Genomic DNA, 16,975 nt, shown 5'->3' on the forward strand with positions numbered 1-16,975 from the left:
TCGAATATACTTAGCTGAGAAAAAATACGTAATTTGGGTAAATTTATTTATTTATTTACATTTTTTTGATAAAAATTGGATCAACTGGTAATTGTATTTTACATATGCAATAAATGTTGAAGTAATTGGTTTATAATTGTGTAGAGAATTGGATATGGAGTTTTTGTTTATGTATGGCCTAGATTAAAACTCTTCGTATTAATGAGAAAGCTATCTCTTACGACAAGAAAATACAAAGACACATGCGGAAATTAATTGAGCCTTGCTATGATCGCAGTATTGATATATCTCTTACTTGGATATATGGGGTATAGTTCTAGTCATGTACTCCATTATAGGATAAATGTTGTAAATGTTTGTTCTTTGCAACTCGAATAAATATGGTTAATTAAATTGATTAGAGAAAGACTCTTTTGATATCAACGGATCCAGATTTCAATATTGTGTATGACAAATGAATGATTCAAATGTCCGGATGGGTTACTATGAATTGATTCCAAGCTTATAAAAAGTAAACTGTGGCATCAGAAGCGAAATCCTCCTATATATAAATGAATACCAGATATTTATGAAGTATCATATACGTAAAAAAAATATTGAATTATCTCAAATAATCTCTTTTTGAACAATCTATCTCAAATAATCATACTAGGAAAATATATCAAACTCTCAAATTATAGAACAACAATACTCTCTAAATACAGTGACATACAAATAACAACTATTTTTTAATATTTATATCTGTTATCATTTTAAAAAGATAAATTATGATATTTTATATCCCGTCGTTAAAAACACTCCCTCTGTTTCATTATAGTTGATTTTCTGAATATTTACACACAGATTAAGAAAGCTATAAATACTTAATTATCTAATATTTATTTTTGTTAATTAAGTTACTTTTACAACTTTATTATTTTTATTATTATTTTTTCTTTTTTAATTATGCATTAATGGAGTAAAGCAACATGCATTAATATTATTCATTCAATTTAAAGAAAAAACATACATTAATTAGATGTAGGAAATCAAATATTATGAAACAAGGAAAAAAATCTAGAAAATCAACTATAATGAAACAGAGGGAGTATTATAGATAATAGAGTATGGCATAGATGTTATACATATGGCTGATTTATGGTTTTCATATAAATATACTTAAATATAGCATAAAAGCAGTATTGTTTATGAATTATGATCATACAATATACATACTGTGACATCCCGTCCCGCCCTCCCTTTAGGAACCAGGCGCGGACCGGCGATATCAATCCTAACTCTCCCCCAACCGCCCCACGCCCTCTCTAGGCACGTGGACCCAACATCCTCTCTCTAGGCCCGTTGGCCCAACGCCCTCTCTAGGCCCGTTGGCCCATCACTGTCCGACGGTCGGGAGTTGTTAGTCCGGAAGACTCGTAAGACTTGTCTACTGTCCCTGCAATCACCACATGATCTTTCCCCGTGCTTTGTCCTCACTCGCACGGTACCGCATAGTACTTCCCGGTAGGTCACCCATCTTGAGACTACTCCAGCATCAGCACGCTTAACTTTGGAGTTCTCTCAGCACATTTGACCGGAAAAGATAAGTACACTTTGTTGACATATAGGTAGCCAAATCAATTCTTATAAGCTTTTTCGACTATCCGGAAATCGGGATGTTACAATTCTCCCCGACTTCCAAAGAATTCGTTCCCGAATTCTCCCTTTACCCCCACAGTGCTTGTACCAGGATCGTTCATCCTGTTACGGTGTGAGGCCACATGACGACTCCACACACGAGGTTGGGTGTCGGTTCTGATACCACTTGTGACATCCCGTCCCGCCCTCCCTTTAGGAACCAGGCGCGGACCGGCGATATCAATCCTAACTCCCCCCAACCGCCCTTCCCAGTGAGCCCAATGCCCTCTTTAGGCACGTGGGCCTAACGTCCTCTCTCTAGGCCCGTTGGCCCAATGCCCTCTCTAGGCCCGTTGGCCTACCACTGTCCAACGGTCGGGAGTCGTTAGTCCGGAAAGCTCGTAAGAATTGTCTACTGTCCTTGCAATCACCACATGATCTTTCCCTGTGCTTTGTCCTCACTCGCACGGTACCGCAGAGTATTTCCCGGTAGGTTACCCATTCTGAAACTACTCCAGTATCAGCACACTTAACTTTGGAGTTCTCTCAACACACTTGACCAGAAAAAATAAGTGCACTTTGTTGACATAGGTAGCCAAATCAATTTTTATAAGCCTTTCCGACTACCCGGAAATCGGGATGTTACACATACCGTATATACAGCGATAATGAATACAAATACTCATTTTAGATTTTAGACAATCTTGTAAACAATTACATAAAAACCAGAGTAGGTCTTTATTTTTTTATCGGTTTGAGCAGAGTAGTCTTAATAAACATGGTCAGCAACAGCAAATTGCTTACATGAATATCATCAACAAACTTTCGTGTTTCGTAAACAATAAGATAAAAACCTTTAATGATATTGGGATTATCAAAGTGTAAAAATTAGTTTATTCAAAGAACAGTTAATGGCTGAGTTTAAAAAACAAATTAGTTTTGATTTGAATTGTTAATTAATTAGATGCTTCTAATCAGATTTCTAGGAGATATGTCGGAAGCACCGACGACACGTGCGGATCCGTCACGTGCGCGATTCAACTCTTAACTCGTATGTCGATATTTTCGTTAAAAATATTTATACTAAAAAGGTTATTATTATAATATTTTTTCATTTTTTCACACTCCGTATTGTCGATTTTTATGCCCGGAATCAAGGGTTTGACTTACCAAATTGTTACCTTTTTTTGGGCTTAAATTTATTATTCAAAATATTACCATTTTAAAAGATAATCTGGATTAAAATCACTAACCAAGGACTCAAAAAATAATAATAAAAAGACATGTGAATGAGTTAATGAAAGTTGAGAAAAAAGAGATAATATTTTAATTTTAATTTTTCCAGAAAGCCAAACCTCTTTCCTTCATATAACACACGAACCCCTTTTCATTTCCCTTTGAGCAACAAAAGTGAACTTCTTATCCGATTCTGAAACCAGAAAATTAGCTGCAGAATCTTCAGATTCTCAGGAAAACCAAGAGAAGGTTTTTGGACAGAATCTTCAAGAATTTTTCTCAGATCTGCCACTGTTCAAAGGTTTGAACAAAAAATCTTTAGTTCCGTCGTAATCTTCTCTGTCTGATCGAATCGTTGTGTGAATTTCATTCTTGATTGTTTCAATCGATTCGATTCGATGTGAATTTGATTTAGTTAGCTTTATTTGATCTCGCTTTGTCTATTACTCTCCAACTTTCTGAGTTTACTGTTTTAGTTCTCAATCGCCTCAAGGTGACCGATCTGTAACTTTTTTGCTTTATCTTTCTTCTTCACAACACAATCCCTGAGCTTGTTCTTTTGAAAATCTAGCTAAAGTTTCTAAATTTAAGTGCTTCTAATATCTTATTGAGTTGTTTGTTTTGCCTTTTATATAAACATAAAAGAAAAACTACTTCGTCTCCTCAAAGTTCCTGAAGTTTTCTTGGTGATCATATTCAGTCTTTCACTGAATCATTTGTATATTCACTTGTATTTTAAAGTTTTTCCCTAGATTTGATTGTTGAAATCTTCTATCTGAAATGACCCCTTTTGTCGGATTTTCTGGAAAATTTCAATTTTTTTTTTCCGGGAAAATCTCGTTTGTTAGGTAGAGTTGACTAACACAAAGGACTTAAAGATTTTTAACTTGTTAAAAGTACTTCAAAAAATAGCCATTTCAACTTTTATTGATGTGTTATATGCTGTCTACTCTGTTCAAACAAACCTGATGCATTTTATTCTTCTTCTTCTTCTTCGCCATTTTCATTTGCAGCAAGAAGGTCCTACGGTTTCAAATTCATTTGTAGAGAAAATATGATAAATGTGATGAATCCAATGAAAGGTGGATCAGAGAAAGGCTTAGATCCTCAACTATGGCATGCATGTGCTGGTGGTATGGTTCGTATGCCTCCTATGAACTCCAAAGTGTTCTACTTCCCTCAAGGACACGCAGAAAACGCTTACGACTGTGTCGATTTCGGAAACCTCCCTATTCCTCCGATGGTTTTATGTCGAGTTTTAGCCATCAAGTACATGGCAGATGCTGAATCCGACGAGGTTTTCGCCAAACTGAGGCTGATTCCTCTAAAAGACGACGAGTTCGTTGATCACGAGTACGTAGACGGCGAAGATAGCAACGGGTTCGATAGTAACAGCGAGAAAACTCCTTCTTTCGCCAAGACTCTGACTCAATCCGACGCTAACAACGGTGGAGGGTTCTCTGTTCCACGATACTGCGCAGAGACTATCTTCCCGAGATTAGATTACAACGCAGAGCCACCTGTTCAGACCATTCTTGCAAAGGATGTTCATGGAGATGTGTGGAAGTTTAGACATATATACAGAGGAACACCACGTCGCCATCTTCTCACGACAGGGTGGAGTAATTTCGTGAACCAGAAGAAACTTGTGGCGGGAGATTCGATTGTTTTCATGAGAGCTGAGAATGGAGATCTTTGTGTAGGGATTAGAAGGGCTAAGAGAGGAGGGATCGGTAATGGACCTGAATATTCAGCTGGTTGGAACCCTATTGGAGGAAGTTGTGGATACTCTTCTCTTTTGAGAGAAGATGAAAGCAATAGCTTGAGGAGAAGTAACTGCTCGCTTGCGGATAGAAAAGGGAAAGTGACTTCTGAATCTGTAATAGAAGCAGCCACTCTGGCTATTACCGGAAGACCGTTTGAGGTTGTGTATTATCCGAGGGCAAGCACGTCGGAGTTTTGTGTCAAGGCGTTAGATGTTCGAGCTGCGATGAGGATTCCTTGGTGCTCTGGTATGAGGTTTAAAATGGCTTTTGAGACTGAAGATTCTTCTCGGATTAGCTGGTTTATGGGTACTGTTTCAGCTGTTAATGTCTCTGATCCTATCCGTTGGCCTAACTCTCCTTGGCGTCTTCTACAGGTAAAAACAAAACAAACCCTAATTAAAAGTTCCTTCCTTTTTGTTCTCTGCTTTGTAATCTCTACTTAAAGGTTGCATTTTTATGTGTTTTCAGGTGGCGTGGGATGAACCGGATTTGCTCCAGAACGTGAAGCGGGTTAACCCGTGGTTGGTTGAATTGGTATCAAACGTACATCCGATTCCTCTCACTTCCTTTTCACCGCCGAGGAAAAAGATGCGTCTTCCTCAGCATACGGATTATAATAACCTAATAAACTCGATCCCAGTACCTTCATTCCCAAGCAATCCACTCATTAGATCAAGCCCGTTAAGCTCTGTTCTGGACAATGTTCCCGTGGGTTTACAGGGAGCCAGGCATAATGCTCATCAATACTACGGGTTATCATCTTCCGATCTCCACCATTACTACTTGAATGGACCTCCTCCTTCTCATCCTCCTCCTCCTGCTACATCATCTCTCCCTCTTTCTCCTCCTCTTGGGTTACGAAACATAGATAGCAGAAACGAGAAAGGGTTCTGCTTTTTGACCATGGGAACAGCACCGTGCAATGATACCGAGGCTAAAAAGTCACACATCGTTTTGTTTGGAAAGCTCATACTACCCGAGGAGCAGATATCAGGGTCGACGGATACTGCAAACGTAGAGAAGACGCAGATTTCATCAGGCGGGTCGAACCAGAACTGTGTTGCGGGAAGGGAACTGTCTTCTTCAGACGAAGGATCTCCTTGCTCTAATAAAGTTCATGATGCAGGTGGTTTGGAAACAGGGCATTGTAAAGTGTTTATGGAGTCAGACGACGTGGGTCGAACCTTGGACCTGTCGGTTCTTGGCTCTTACGAAGAATTGAATCGGAAACTATCTGACATGTTTGGTATTCAAAATTCTGAGATGTTGAGCTCTGTTCTCTATAGGGATGCGTCAGGAGCCATCAAATACGCAGGAAACGAACCTTTCAGGTAAAAACAAGATGCTGATTTTCCTTTTTTTTTCTCCTAATATATGGTGATTGAATAAAGCATCTGATTTGATTAATGTTTGTATTTTTTTCACTGATCTCTTGCAGTGAGTTCTTGAAGACAGCTAGGAGATTGACGATTCTGACTGAGCAAGGAAGCGAGAGCGTTGTAATATAAGTGGTCTGAATGTTTTTGTTGGAGCTTGGAAGTCAAAGCTTAAAGCTTGAAGCTCTTTTTTTTTTTTTTTTTTTTTTTTTTTTTAATTTGGTTCCACTATTTTGGATTCTGTAATTGTCAAAATACAATCGCAATCTATTGCAAATAAATAGATTCATCTTCTCTTAAAAACATCTCCTTTAAGATTAAGGCTTTAATCTAATATGGTTAATACAGATATAAATTCATATATAGGTTTTATATTTCAGATATGTGTAAGTTTTTTTGTCAGAATTATCTTCTACTTATGCATAACCTAGCTATGTTTAAAAAAATATAATGATAAATGTTCATTCCAAAAAAAATATAATGATAAATAAAAAACCTTGTAGCATATCTAGAAGGATTTTAAGGACAATATTTAAACTGGCAAATTAGGATATGTTTGTAAAGTCACTCAAGATGATAATCTAAATTTAATGATTATTGTTTGATGAAAGTTAAAACCTATAGTGATTGAAATCAATCTTTGCATTGTGTAACTTTTTTTTGTTGTCTACAATTCGTTTTTATACACACAAACGGCAAATCGCATCTTAGTGATGATACGCATAAATCAATCGGCCTTCCATCAATTGATTTTTGGTTACAATCAAATATGTCAAATAGTGAGATTTGAGTTTTTCACTATATCTTCTTGGGTTCATTGTAGAAACTAGAAAGGTATGAAAAGTGATAAATCTGGAAGACAAATTAGTTAGGGTGATGCGAGGGTCATGTCTCTAGGCACATGCACAACAAACAACGGTCGGATCCTATGTTTGACAAAACACATAGTCCTCAACAACAAAGTTAAGTTGGATCTCCCTATTTTCATTTATAGCTGAAACTTAATTATTTATTTTCAGATTCCAATGCATATGGAACGAAAATTCCTTATCATCTTCGACCTCTTGTAATTAAATGTATTTCAATAGTCCTCTATATTCGCATCTCGGTTGTCAAAGTCAAAGTATTTCTAAACTCACTTTTTCTTTGCTTGTTTAATGTAAAAAGTTCTAACACTTTTTTTGTTTCGTATATGATAAAGCTATACCCACTTCTTTTGCGCCAAAATTAATTAATGTCCTATTTTCCTTTTAATTTAAATTATTGTTCTTTTGCAACCTTATGTATTCCAAAGTCCAAACTCTTAACTGGCGTTAGTACAGTACGAGCGATCTTATAGATCGAATTCGCTGAAACTTGTATTACTGTTAACTAACCATGAAACATGAAAATGCTTACGAGTAGTGTTAATTGATATTTGAAATCAAGTTAGTTGACGTGATTAGAGTTAATATAAAAACGGAACCAAAACTCGATTCTTGTGGCTTAATTAAGAGATATGAACATTGTATATAAATAAAAAGATATAAGAACATGAATTGCATATCTGAATAAAATCAAAATATAGGGGTTTACATTATTCAAAAGTGATTGTGACAACCCTACGTCCGAAGTTGACTCTTGAACCACAAATATTCACAATTCACAATCCCAACAAGATTATAAGAGCAATTAAACAGCAAAACGAGAGATACATGGGGAGTCTTGATTAGGAATAATTATATAATAATCAAACAAGTCAAATTAATTAACTGATGATCATAATATATGTGTTAATCTTTTGACCAAAAAAATGTGTGAATCATAGGAAAAAATAATATGGAGAAGCAGATACTTAGGCTGGCTTAGGGTTTTGCAAGAAAACTTTGCTAACCATAGTTGAGTTAAGAAGAGAGAGACAAGTGTGACAAAAGTCAAAGAGGAGAAGAGACAGAGTAGCGAACGTTGTGGCACTTTGAATACCAGTTTTATATAAATATACAAATAATTTTAATAATATATTTAAAAAGGGAGGAAAAAAAATAAGAGGACAAGAGAATTAAAAAGAGGCACGAGGTAGACAAAGATTCGGGAGGCAAGGAAATGCCAACTCGAAGGCCTTTCTTTACGTGAAGAAACATCAATGCATGTGTCCTCTTCATTCACAAAATATTAAATCTGTCATTGTCTTCTCCTTCACGTTCGTTGTCCACGTGTCCAGATTTACGATTTTTGATGATTTTTTTCCTCAACCAAGTTCTCTTTTTTGTTTTTGTTTTTCTTCTAACACAAATATAATACTAACTCGAGATTTACAACCACCGAATAAATTTCATAGTGCTTGACTTACGCAACATTAGAAAAGTAAAACATTACCTCAAAATTGGAATCGGCGAGTGATTAGATCAAAACAATCGGAACAAGTGTCTTTTTTGCATTCTGTTATTTTTCGATCGAGATAACTTTTTAAGAAGTATGGAGTGGTGATATTAAAAATATCGAAAACTACAAATAGAAAATGCAAATTTTGCATTCTTCAGCTGAACTAGAGTCTATATATATATATATATTATAGTTGTGTTTCATGGTTTTGGTCTTATCACTCTTTTATTAGTTCTATCATATTTTTAAAAATTGTAGGTTGTGGTAAAACATAATATATAGTAAAACATGATCTGTGGGAAATAGGGTTGGTGGAGGAGCATATTTTCTGGTAGCTAGAATCCAAAATTCGGTAAAAAAATATTAGCCATCGCTAGGTTATTGTAATACATGTTAACAACTTTTTTATAAAAAGTATGTAAATTAGACTTTTCGAACTTTGAACGAAAATTTAATCATTCATACACTCCATCACCTGGTTCTAACTAAAAACATGATCTACTTCCTCTTCGAAAAATACTACTTTGTGAGTTTGTTCAAATATGGTGTTTTTATTACTAGATCCACATATGCGAACCCCTGCCGGCCTGCCCTACAGTTTTACAACTTAAGTACGAAGATCAAGCATTAAGAGAGACTTGATAATTTCCAAATCCGACCACAACTTTTTTATTCCACAGACCACAGATATACTCAAGTAACTCAACCATTCGTGGACTCACCAGAGGAAACAATGGCCTTTCAATTGAAAGCCCAATAAAAACCTGTTATAAATACTATTACTAGCCGGATCCCTTTACTTGTTTTAGTAGATTTTGGTTTAAATCCTGTTATTGAATTCAAATCAACTCTTTATTTATCAGTCATCACATATATTATAAAAAGAATTAATCTAGTGAAGTAATATAAAAATTACAAAGATATTGAGTTATCAGTCATCATTCTATAATGACCAACCATAAGAATTACAAAAATATGTGTTACTAAACATCATAACGTTAAAATTATGTGGCTACCCAAATATTTAATAAACATTGTATTTTACCTAGTAAGACACTTAAATTTGAGTACTCATCATAAGCTTAAAGTTGTTTGGCTCTCTACTCCATCCTCGTGACCCCTTAATCCTCTGACTCTTGGTGAGCTTTTGCCGATTGATTCTTCCTCTTCCGTCTAATCATTATTGACTACAGTTTGGTTAACTAAGTTTTATGATGTGGTTTGCTAAATGGGCTACGTCGAAAAAGGGTCCTTTCTTGGTTGTATATTTTTTCCTATACTTTTAATTGAAAATCTTAGTTTTAGAAAGAAAAAGTTCGGGTGAGATATTAATATCGTAGCAGATGAACTCCATGGAACTTAGTCTTCATTTGGTTTCACTTTTGTGACAAACACTGGTTTTAATATAAATATATTTAAGACACTTAATTCTCACTCATTGTAATATCAAATTTTATTGATAGTTAAACTACTAATATTTTGACACTATATTACAGGCAACGAAGCACATAACAATAGATATTTTGAGGATGTTGACCTTAATTTATACATTTGGAGAAATTTAGCCTTTTACCACAAAAGACGTATGAGCTCTATCAGCTGAACAATGGTGAGAGCAAAGACACTGTCCAAGTTCTTTCTTTAGGGTGCATAAGCCTGTGGCCTTTTGTCCAAATTTTGATTTGCAAGATGCATCGCAATCTTTGACGTCCATAGTGCACATCCCAATGGATGTAAGGCACCCCATATTTTGCTCAACTATATACACCAAAAAAAAATTTTTCATACTTAGATAAAAACATTAATACTTACATTATATAGCAATTTGCAAGATATTAAATCTATCTCATTTGCATATATACAATGTTTGGCATATATATGCAAATATAAGAAACTGAAATCATCTTAGAAAACGTGAATTGTTTCTGCTGTTTTGTAGGATAAACCAAAAGATGTATGTATTACCGAAGAACATAACAAGGAAGATGATAGGGATAACAATTGAAGAAGTTGACTTTGCCATCTTTTTACTTTTGTATTTTTTTGGAGATAGTAATAGAATGATTTTTAAATACATAAAATTATACAAGAATGTGAATTTTATAGTTATATGGCGTGGGCACGTTTAGAAATAAATCTACTGAACATAATATATGATATGATCAGAGATTCGTTAAACTTATCTCATTGAAATATGACATGTTGGATTGACATATACACACACACATCGGAAAGCAAAATGGAAAGTAGATAAAAAGAACATGAATGTACAAAATAAAATCCAAACAAATCAAGAATCTAGATAAAGATGGATTTTTTTCTCTTATTAATTTGTTATTTAACATTAAGGAATTAATATGATGATGTCAACAGATATCATTCAGCAGAAATAACCCTTTGTTTTGGCAACATATCAATACATATTAATATGTTATTGGGGGACTGCATTATATATAGACCAACTAAATGTTTCAATGGTTAACAGATAATTGTCTCAACCAATTATTAAAGAAAAAAAACTAGAAAATATGAAGAATGCATTTTCGCTTGTGGTGTTCATCACCTTCTTTATCATGCTTGCTTCCGGTAATATTATTTATATCTTTTCGTTCAAATAATTGGGCTGTGAACTTGGAATTCCTTTTTCAAAAATAATAATAATACATATATATATAGTTGAGAATTTCTAACTTTTCCCCGGTAAATTGATGCAGTGGATCTTAATATAACTAAATCGTCCATAAAATTCAGTCGAAAATGCTATTTTGGTTCCATTTCATATAATGTTTACAGATTATTTTTCAATATTAGATTATGTTATTTTCTATATATTTGTTATTCAAATAAACGTTAATGACTTTTATAACCGTTTGAATTCTACTATATATATTATCTTTGGCTGAATTGTTTTGATTAGATATTATCTGGAGTTTTAAGTGTAAAAAATATGAAAAGTATATCATTTGTGTAATTTTTCAATGTCGCTTTTCTACATAGAAATTATTGTAAACTGAAAACGAAAGAGTATACTTTTGAAAAATTAAGTTACATTTAGCCAAAGTTTTACTACCATTTTATTATTCTATTAATACTTTGAATGCGTCATATTGCTCTGTTTATATTAATTTTTTTGTTAATTCAATACAAATGCACTGTTTCCACATAATCTTCTAAATCACTACTTCACAAATCAACGATTTTTTTTTTTAAAATAGTATCCTGCTCTTTAAATACACTTTCTTTTCTACTAATTGCCATAGGTTCAAATGATTCTATCAATGTTTTATTTTTCCTGCACTAAGAAAAATCTTTTACACAGTTAATAAGGTGAAGGCAAACATATGCCAGGATGCTCTAGGTGCTTGTCCACAATGTGATGTGAGATGTAAGGCTAAGCACGGGCCAGCAGGTCAAGGCAGCTGCGATAATGTAAACCAACTCTGCACATGTAATTACACGTGCGGACCACCAAACCCTCAGCAGTCCGAACAATGCTATGGCCTGTTCATTTGCACAGATGCATGCAATCAAAACTGTGCCCAAAAGTATCTCGGTGGATCTGGATTTTGTGAGAGCATTGGCAATACTAAATTGTGCAAATGCCAATATCCTTGCTAATTTTTGTTTTTATTTTTATTTTGGGATAATTGAGACGAATCAATAAAATCGAATCAGTCTTCTTTTTCATATTGTAACTTAGATGGTGGTCATAACTAATAAGTAAGTGATTCTTATTATTCGAAAGCTACTATTCTGCATGTTCATGGTTTATAAATATCATGTGAAAAATGACAAATTAAGCAAATATAGATTTTAGTGGATATATGCGGTGTTAGCGGAACCCTATATACATATTGACATCGAACAAAAATTAAAACGACAAATAGAACTTAGATGTCAAAATACCTTCTAATTAAACTTTTAGTAAACATAACATTTTAATAAAGAAAAAACAATGTGTAATTATCATTAGCTTTTTTTTAGTTGTTCCTAACGCACAACAAATTTTAAAATTCGTTTTAGTCTGTAAACTTAACACTATCCAAAACTTTTGGATATCATATCAAAATGGATAAAAGATCGAAACAAATATTACATATTCCGCTAACACGGCATATATTCACTAAAATCATGGTACGGGATCAATTCGTCAAACCAGGTGAGATTTCTCTCGACATTGAAGACAACGATGGAAAAATCCTTGAGCATTCGCCAAGAGAGGTTTGACGCATCAAGAGACTGGAAAGACGAGTGGTAATGTTAGAAGGTTTGATGAGCAGAGGAGGAGGAGATGATGCATCAAAGGAGAAGTCGGTGAGACAGCAAGGGGGAGGAACCGGCGGTGAAGGGCGACATTCCACGGCGGGATACAAACGTAACCGTCAGATATGACGGCTTCAATGTCGGAAAAGCATTTGAGGATTACGCCATCTTACTAAGATATGTCGCGGACGAGGAAGAGCTTTTCGGAAATTTTAGAGCCTTACTTTTAGATATTTGGAAATCCATTTAATCATTTATGTCTCATTTAAAAGTTTGAATTCTGTTTTAACCTTTTAGTAACATGTTAATGACGTGACCAAAAAAAAAAAGTAACATGTTAATGGATGTCGTCAACATACACTATAACGTAACTATCCTTCCTAAAAAAATAATAATTTACTGTTCTAAAGGAGTAAAATTAAATTCTCAAATAAACTTTGACTAAATTAAGTGAGTGTTTATTGAATACTTCAATGTTTGGCAACATAATAAGGGTGCATTACATTATAAATAGACCAACTAAATTTTCTAATAATTGGCCAAACCAATCGCCAAAGAAAAAAAAATACTAAAAAAAGAAATGAAGAAGGCACTCTCACTTGTGATTTTCATCATCTTCTCTATCATACTTGCTTCCGGTATTATTTCTTTTATCTTTTTCACTTATATCAGGCTGTGAATATATGGAACTTTCACTGCATTTAATCATTGAGAATATGCATTTACGCACTAACTATTCCTCGATAAAATGATGAAAGAACAAAATGCACCGCATCCTAAAATAAATAAATAGTCCAAAATGTTTTATAATACTGTATTGTTATGATCTTACCAGAAAAACTGAGTTAAACTTAGCTAAATTCTTCTACCATTTTATTACACTATATATAATCTGACTAAACCAATTGCTCTGTTTGTATTATTTATTCTATATTTCTTATGTTTATTCCACATAATCATTAAGTTATTAAGTACCCCATTTTTTATTATTATTAGTTATGTTTGTAACTGTATTTATGCTCGCTATGAACAAAATAGAATGTTAGAAAACGCTGTATAGACTTTGATCCAATCATGTAATTCTACATCAAATTTCCTACCTAAGAAGTATTTTATTTGTCTTATAAAAAGGTCTTTCACGACTTCTAATACAAATAATTCTGGTGGAATATGCTTTGTTTACTGCTAATTATTGTCACAGATTCAAATCTTTTAATCGAATGATTCATTTTCCTGATACTAAAAGAAATTAAATTAACGATACATAAACTCTGTTACAGTTGAAAATAAGGTGAAGGCAGATATATGCCATGAAGGTCTAGGTAATTGTAACCAATGTGATGAGAGATGCAAGGCCAAACACGGGCCAACAGCTCAAGGCGATTGCAATAATATTTATCAAATATGCACTTGCAACTACGATTGCGGACCGCCACCACCAGCTCCACCACGCAGACAATGCTCTGGCGGAACTGGCCTTTGCGATACTAAATGTGGGAATCCTTGTTGCAATCTAAGCTGTGCACGAAAGTATCCTGGTGGATCTGGATTTTGTGACAACAGCCTTGGCCATACTCTTTTGTGCCAATGCCAATATCCTTGCTAATTTTTTTTTATAATGAATTTTTGAATAAATAAAAGAATCGAATCAGTTTTCTTTTTCATAATTTCATATTGGATGTTGGTAATGAGTAAGATTATTCATAAACTACACCTTCGCATGCCTATTGTTCATAAAGATGTATGATGCTGAAGAATCAAGCGAACATAAATTCTAGCCGCCAAATGCGGTGTTTCATGCAAAAGAATCATCATCCCTTCTCCACACAAAAAAAAGGAAGCAAAAACTAACGTGATATATTTTGTTCCATCACATTATACATTCTCGTACAAAAATGAAGAAGCCGAGACTTTGATATGTACATGGAACAAATGACAGCCTATCTCATAGTCATCGTTAATACGTCAAGCCTGAACAGATATTTTATAGGGTAGTGTGCGATCTGAAAACCTAATAAGAACTATGCCTAATTAATGGGCTTATTTTAATTAAAACGCATATAAAACTAAGTCTAATCTTATTTTGGTTTGGTTTGGTATAAGATTAGATTTGGTATGGTGTTAGTTTTGGTTTACCAATCTGAAAACTAGGGAAATTAGAAAGATTGATCACTTCACCAATTCGAGAAGGGAATCTCATTAGCATGCCTGGTTGGATAAGCGTATGAGCCATTGAAGCAAAAATTGAAGATATTTTGACGGAAGATAAGCTAGAATAGTCATATCATCCAATTGGTCTTCTCTCGGAAAGGTATGAAAGAGAGAAGACCACTTCATACAATTAGAAATGAGCGAAGTTCTATCTTGCCAAAAACGTAATTATAAGTAACTTAGTTTTAGGCTTAATCTTTATAGTTGTTTTGGTGTCATTTGATGAGACCATATCCCTGTTTTAATGCGAAGGAAATTATTTCAGTTTTAAACTCTACGACCAACATCCAACTATAACTAGCATTTTGCTCTAATAATATATTTTATTAATACAAAATTTTTTATCGGAATTATTTTCTCAAGAACATTAGGATCGAAAGATCATCGTAGCATCTACAACTTTTTTTATTATTTAATTTTGAATTTCGATTTCTACATAAACTTATTAAAAGATTCGAGATTTCAAAGTTGTGAAGAAATCATGAATGAGTCTTATCACTCGGACAAGGGTAAGCGCAAATACATCTTCCATCAGCACCGTCGCGGTCACAGAAACCACGTGCATTTATTCCAAATCTAACTCTGCATGCCCCACCGCAATCGGGAATGTAACGGCACGTTCCAATAACATCCATGCATCCCATATTCTGCTCAACTACATCAAACAAAAGTGTTTTTTTTCTTATATATATATATAGACTACGAAAAAAATATTAGTACTTACTAGAAATCAATACCTGGAACTAGAGCATTTATGATATATAAGTTTAATTAAATAATTTATAGAAGATTTTTTAAAAATTGCTATGATCTTAAAGGTACAATGTATACCCAAAGCAAACATCACAAGGAAGATGATGGGGAAAACGAGCGAGGAAGGTGCCTTCGCCATAATTATTTTGTTTCTTTGCCCTCTTAAACTTAACTACTAATAGAGTGATTTTAGTTGATATATCTGAAAATTTGGGAGACAACTAAAAGAAGTTTTATAAAAGTACGAGATGCCTAACTTTAATAAATATAATTACCATTACATATATGTTTGAACAAAAATTATTTGACTGCAATTTTATGACTATGACTTATAAATATGGAAATTTACTTATGTCACGTTGACATGTTCATTGACGATCGAACTTACTTATCTGATCCCAAATCCTCAATCATAGACGACTCATGGTCAATCTCGAATTTTGAAACAAGAGTTGTCTTATTTGGAGATATCACGATATGTAGAATCAATGACTGAATCATGTTCGGAGCAATTACTCAAAGACCCAATGATCCCATGGATAATGGCCGGTCAAGAATGACTTGAACAGTCAAAATATACTTCTAAATTACATGATAACAAAGTTTTTTAAAAAAAAAAAAGAAAAGGAAAGAACAAAAATGGAAGCGTGAGAATTATTACTATACATAAATATCACAAATTAGTAAAATATTTTTATTAAGAAACTCAAGAATCTTGCAATAATTAAATTAAAGAAAGGAAACGAAATTATATGTTCTTTTTTTTTGTTTGAACAGAACAATTATATGTTTTATCTGTTTATTTTTAATAATTTTCCATTAGATATTACTCAAAGCCATTACTCAAAATACCCAATGATCCCATGGATAATGGCCGGTCAAGAATGACTTGAACAGTCAAAATATATTTCTAAATTACATGATAACAAAGTTTTTTTTTTAAAAAGAAAAGGAAAGAACAAAAATGGAAGCGTGAGAATTATTACTATACATAAATATCACAAATTAGTAAAATATTTTTATTAAGAAACTCAAGAATCTTGTGCAATAATTAAATTAAAGAAAGGAAACGAAATTATATGTTCTTTTTTTTGTTTGAACAAAACAATTATATGTTTTATCTGTTTATTTTTAATAATTTTTCATTAGATATGTTTTTTAATTTTTTTTTTAATTTGTCAAATTGGCTAAATAAAGCAACGAATGAAAATTGAGAGTTTGTGCTCGTCTTATGATCACTTCTTTGACAAGATTAAGTCGATTTTAATCAAAGGATCACGTCTTATGATATCAATTTGGCTTTCTGTTCCATAACCTATATCATATCTTACCAAAATTTAGCTATATGATTCATAGAAACTCCATCATCCACAAACCACGAATAATAAATAA

At 33.6% G+C, this 16,975-nt stretch overlaps 4 protein-coding genes across 4 annotated transcripts; 3 read left to right on the forward strand and 1 right to left on the reverse strand.

Moving 5' to 3' along the window:
• The first annotated feature begins 3,025 nt into the window (after positions 1 to 3,025).
• On the forward strand, positions 3,026 to 6,204 carry LOC18030906 (auxin response factor 16). The gene is made up of 4 exons (XM_006412698.2): positions 3,026 to 3,154; positions 3,867 to 4,993; positions 5,088 to 5,950; positions 6,058 to 6,204. The coding sequence occupies exons 2-4, from the start codon at positions 3,908 to 3,910 to the stop codon at positions 6,125 to 6,127; spliced, it is 2,019 nt and encodes a 672-aa protein (XP_006412761.1). The 5' UTR covers positions 3,026 to 3,154; positions 3,867 to 3,907; the 3' UTR covers positions 6,128 to 6,204.
• A 4,649-nt stretch (positions 6,205 to 10,853) lies between these two features.
• Positions 10,854 to 11,974, forward strand: LOC18030908 (defensin-like protein 183). The gene is made up of 2 exons (XM_006412700.2): positions 10,854 to 10,942; positions 11,676 to 11,974. Exons 1-2 carry the CDS (start codon positions 10,885 to 10,887, stop codon positions 11,972 to 11,974), a joined length of 357 nt encoding a protein of 118 aa, XP_006412763.1. The 5' UTR covers positions 10,854 to 10,884.
• Positions 11,975 to 13,164: 1,190 nt separating this feature from the next.
• LOC18030909 (defensin-like protein 183) lies at positions 13,165 to 14,237 on the forward strand. The gene is made up of 2 exons (XM_006412701.2): positions 13,165 to 13,257; positions 13,900 to 14,237. Exons 1-2 carry the CDS (start codon positions 13,200 to 13,202, stop codon positions 14,223 to 14,225), a joined length of 384 nt encoding a protein of 127 aa, XP_006412764.1. The 5' UTR covers positions 13,165 to 13,199; the 3' UTR covers positions 14,226 to 14,237.
• A 1,072-nt stretch (positions 14,238 to 15,309) lies between these two features.
• LOC18030910 (defensin-like protein 171) lies at positions 15,310 to 15,722 on the reverse strand. The gene is made up of 2 exons (XM_006412702.1): positions 15,662 to 15,722; positions 15,310 to 15,485 (listed from the first exon to the last, which is right to left on the reverse strand). The coding sequence occupies exons 1-2, from the start codon at positions 15,720 to 15,722 to the stop codon at positions 15,310 to 15,312; spliced, it is 237 nt and encodes a 78-aa protein (XP_006412765.1).
• Between the last annotated feature and the right edge of the window lie 1,253 nt (positions 15,723 to 16,975).

This window comes from Eutrema salsugineum, unplaced genomic scaffold (assembly GCF_000478725.1).
Source record: "Eutrema salsugineum unplaced genomic scaffold, Eutsalg1_0 scaffold_1, whole genome shotgun sequence".
Taxonomy (NCBI): Eukaryota; Viridiplantae; Streptophyta; class Magnoliopsida; order Brassicales; family Brassicaceae; genus Eutrema; species Eutrema salsugineum.

Excerpts from the sequence above, each read along its gene's own strand:
- LOC18030909 (XM_006412701.2), top strand. The coding sequence starts at position 13,200 with ATGAAGAAGGCACTCTCACTTGTGATTTTCATCATCTTCTCTATCATA. Across the intron at positions 13,258-13,899 it reads CTCTATCATACTTGCTTCCG|TTGAAAATAAGGTGAAGGCA; the intron begins GTATTATTTCTT and ends ACTCTGTTACAG.
- LOC18030906 (XM_006412698.2), top strand. The coding sequence starts at position 3,908 with ATGATAAATGTGATGAATCCAATGAAAGGTGGATCAGAGAAAGGCTTA. Across the intron at positions 4,994-5,087 it reads CTCCTTGGCGTCTTCTACAG|GTGGCGTGGGATGAACCGGA; the intron begins GTAAAAACAAAA and ends ATGTGTTTTCAG. Across the intron at positions 5,951-6,057 it reads GCAGGAAACGAACCTTTCAG|TGAGTTCTTGAAGACAGCTA; the intron begins GTAAAAACAAGA and ends GATCTCTTGCAG.
- LOC18030910 (XM_006412702.1), bottom strand. The coding sequence starts at position 15,722 with ATGGCGAAGGCACCTTCCTCGCTCGTTTTCCCCATCATCTTCCTTGTG. Across the intron at positions 15,486-15,661 it reads CCTTGTGATGTTTGCTTTGG|TTGAGCAGAATATGGGATGC; the intron begins GTATACATTGTA and ends TGTTTGATGTAG.
- LOC18030908 (XM_006412700.2), top strand. The coding sequence starts at position 10,885 with ATGAAGAATGCATTTTCGCTTGTGGTGTTCATCACCTTCTTTATCATG. Across the intron at positions 10,943-11,675 it reads CTTTATCATGCTTGCTTCCG|TTAATAAGGTGAAGGCAAAC; the intron begins GTAATATTATTT and ends TCTTTTACACAG.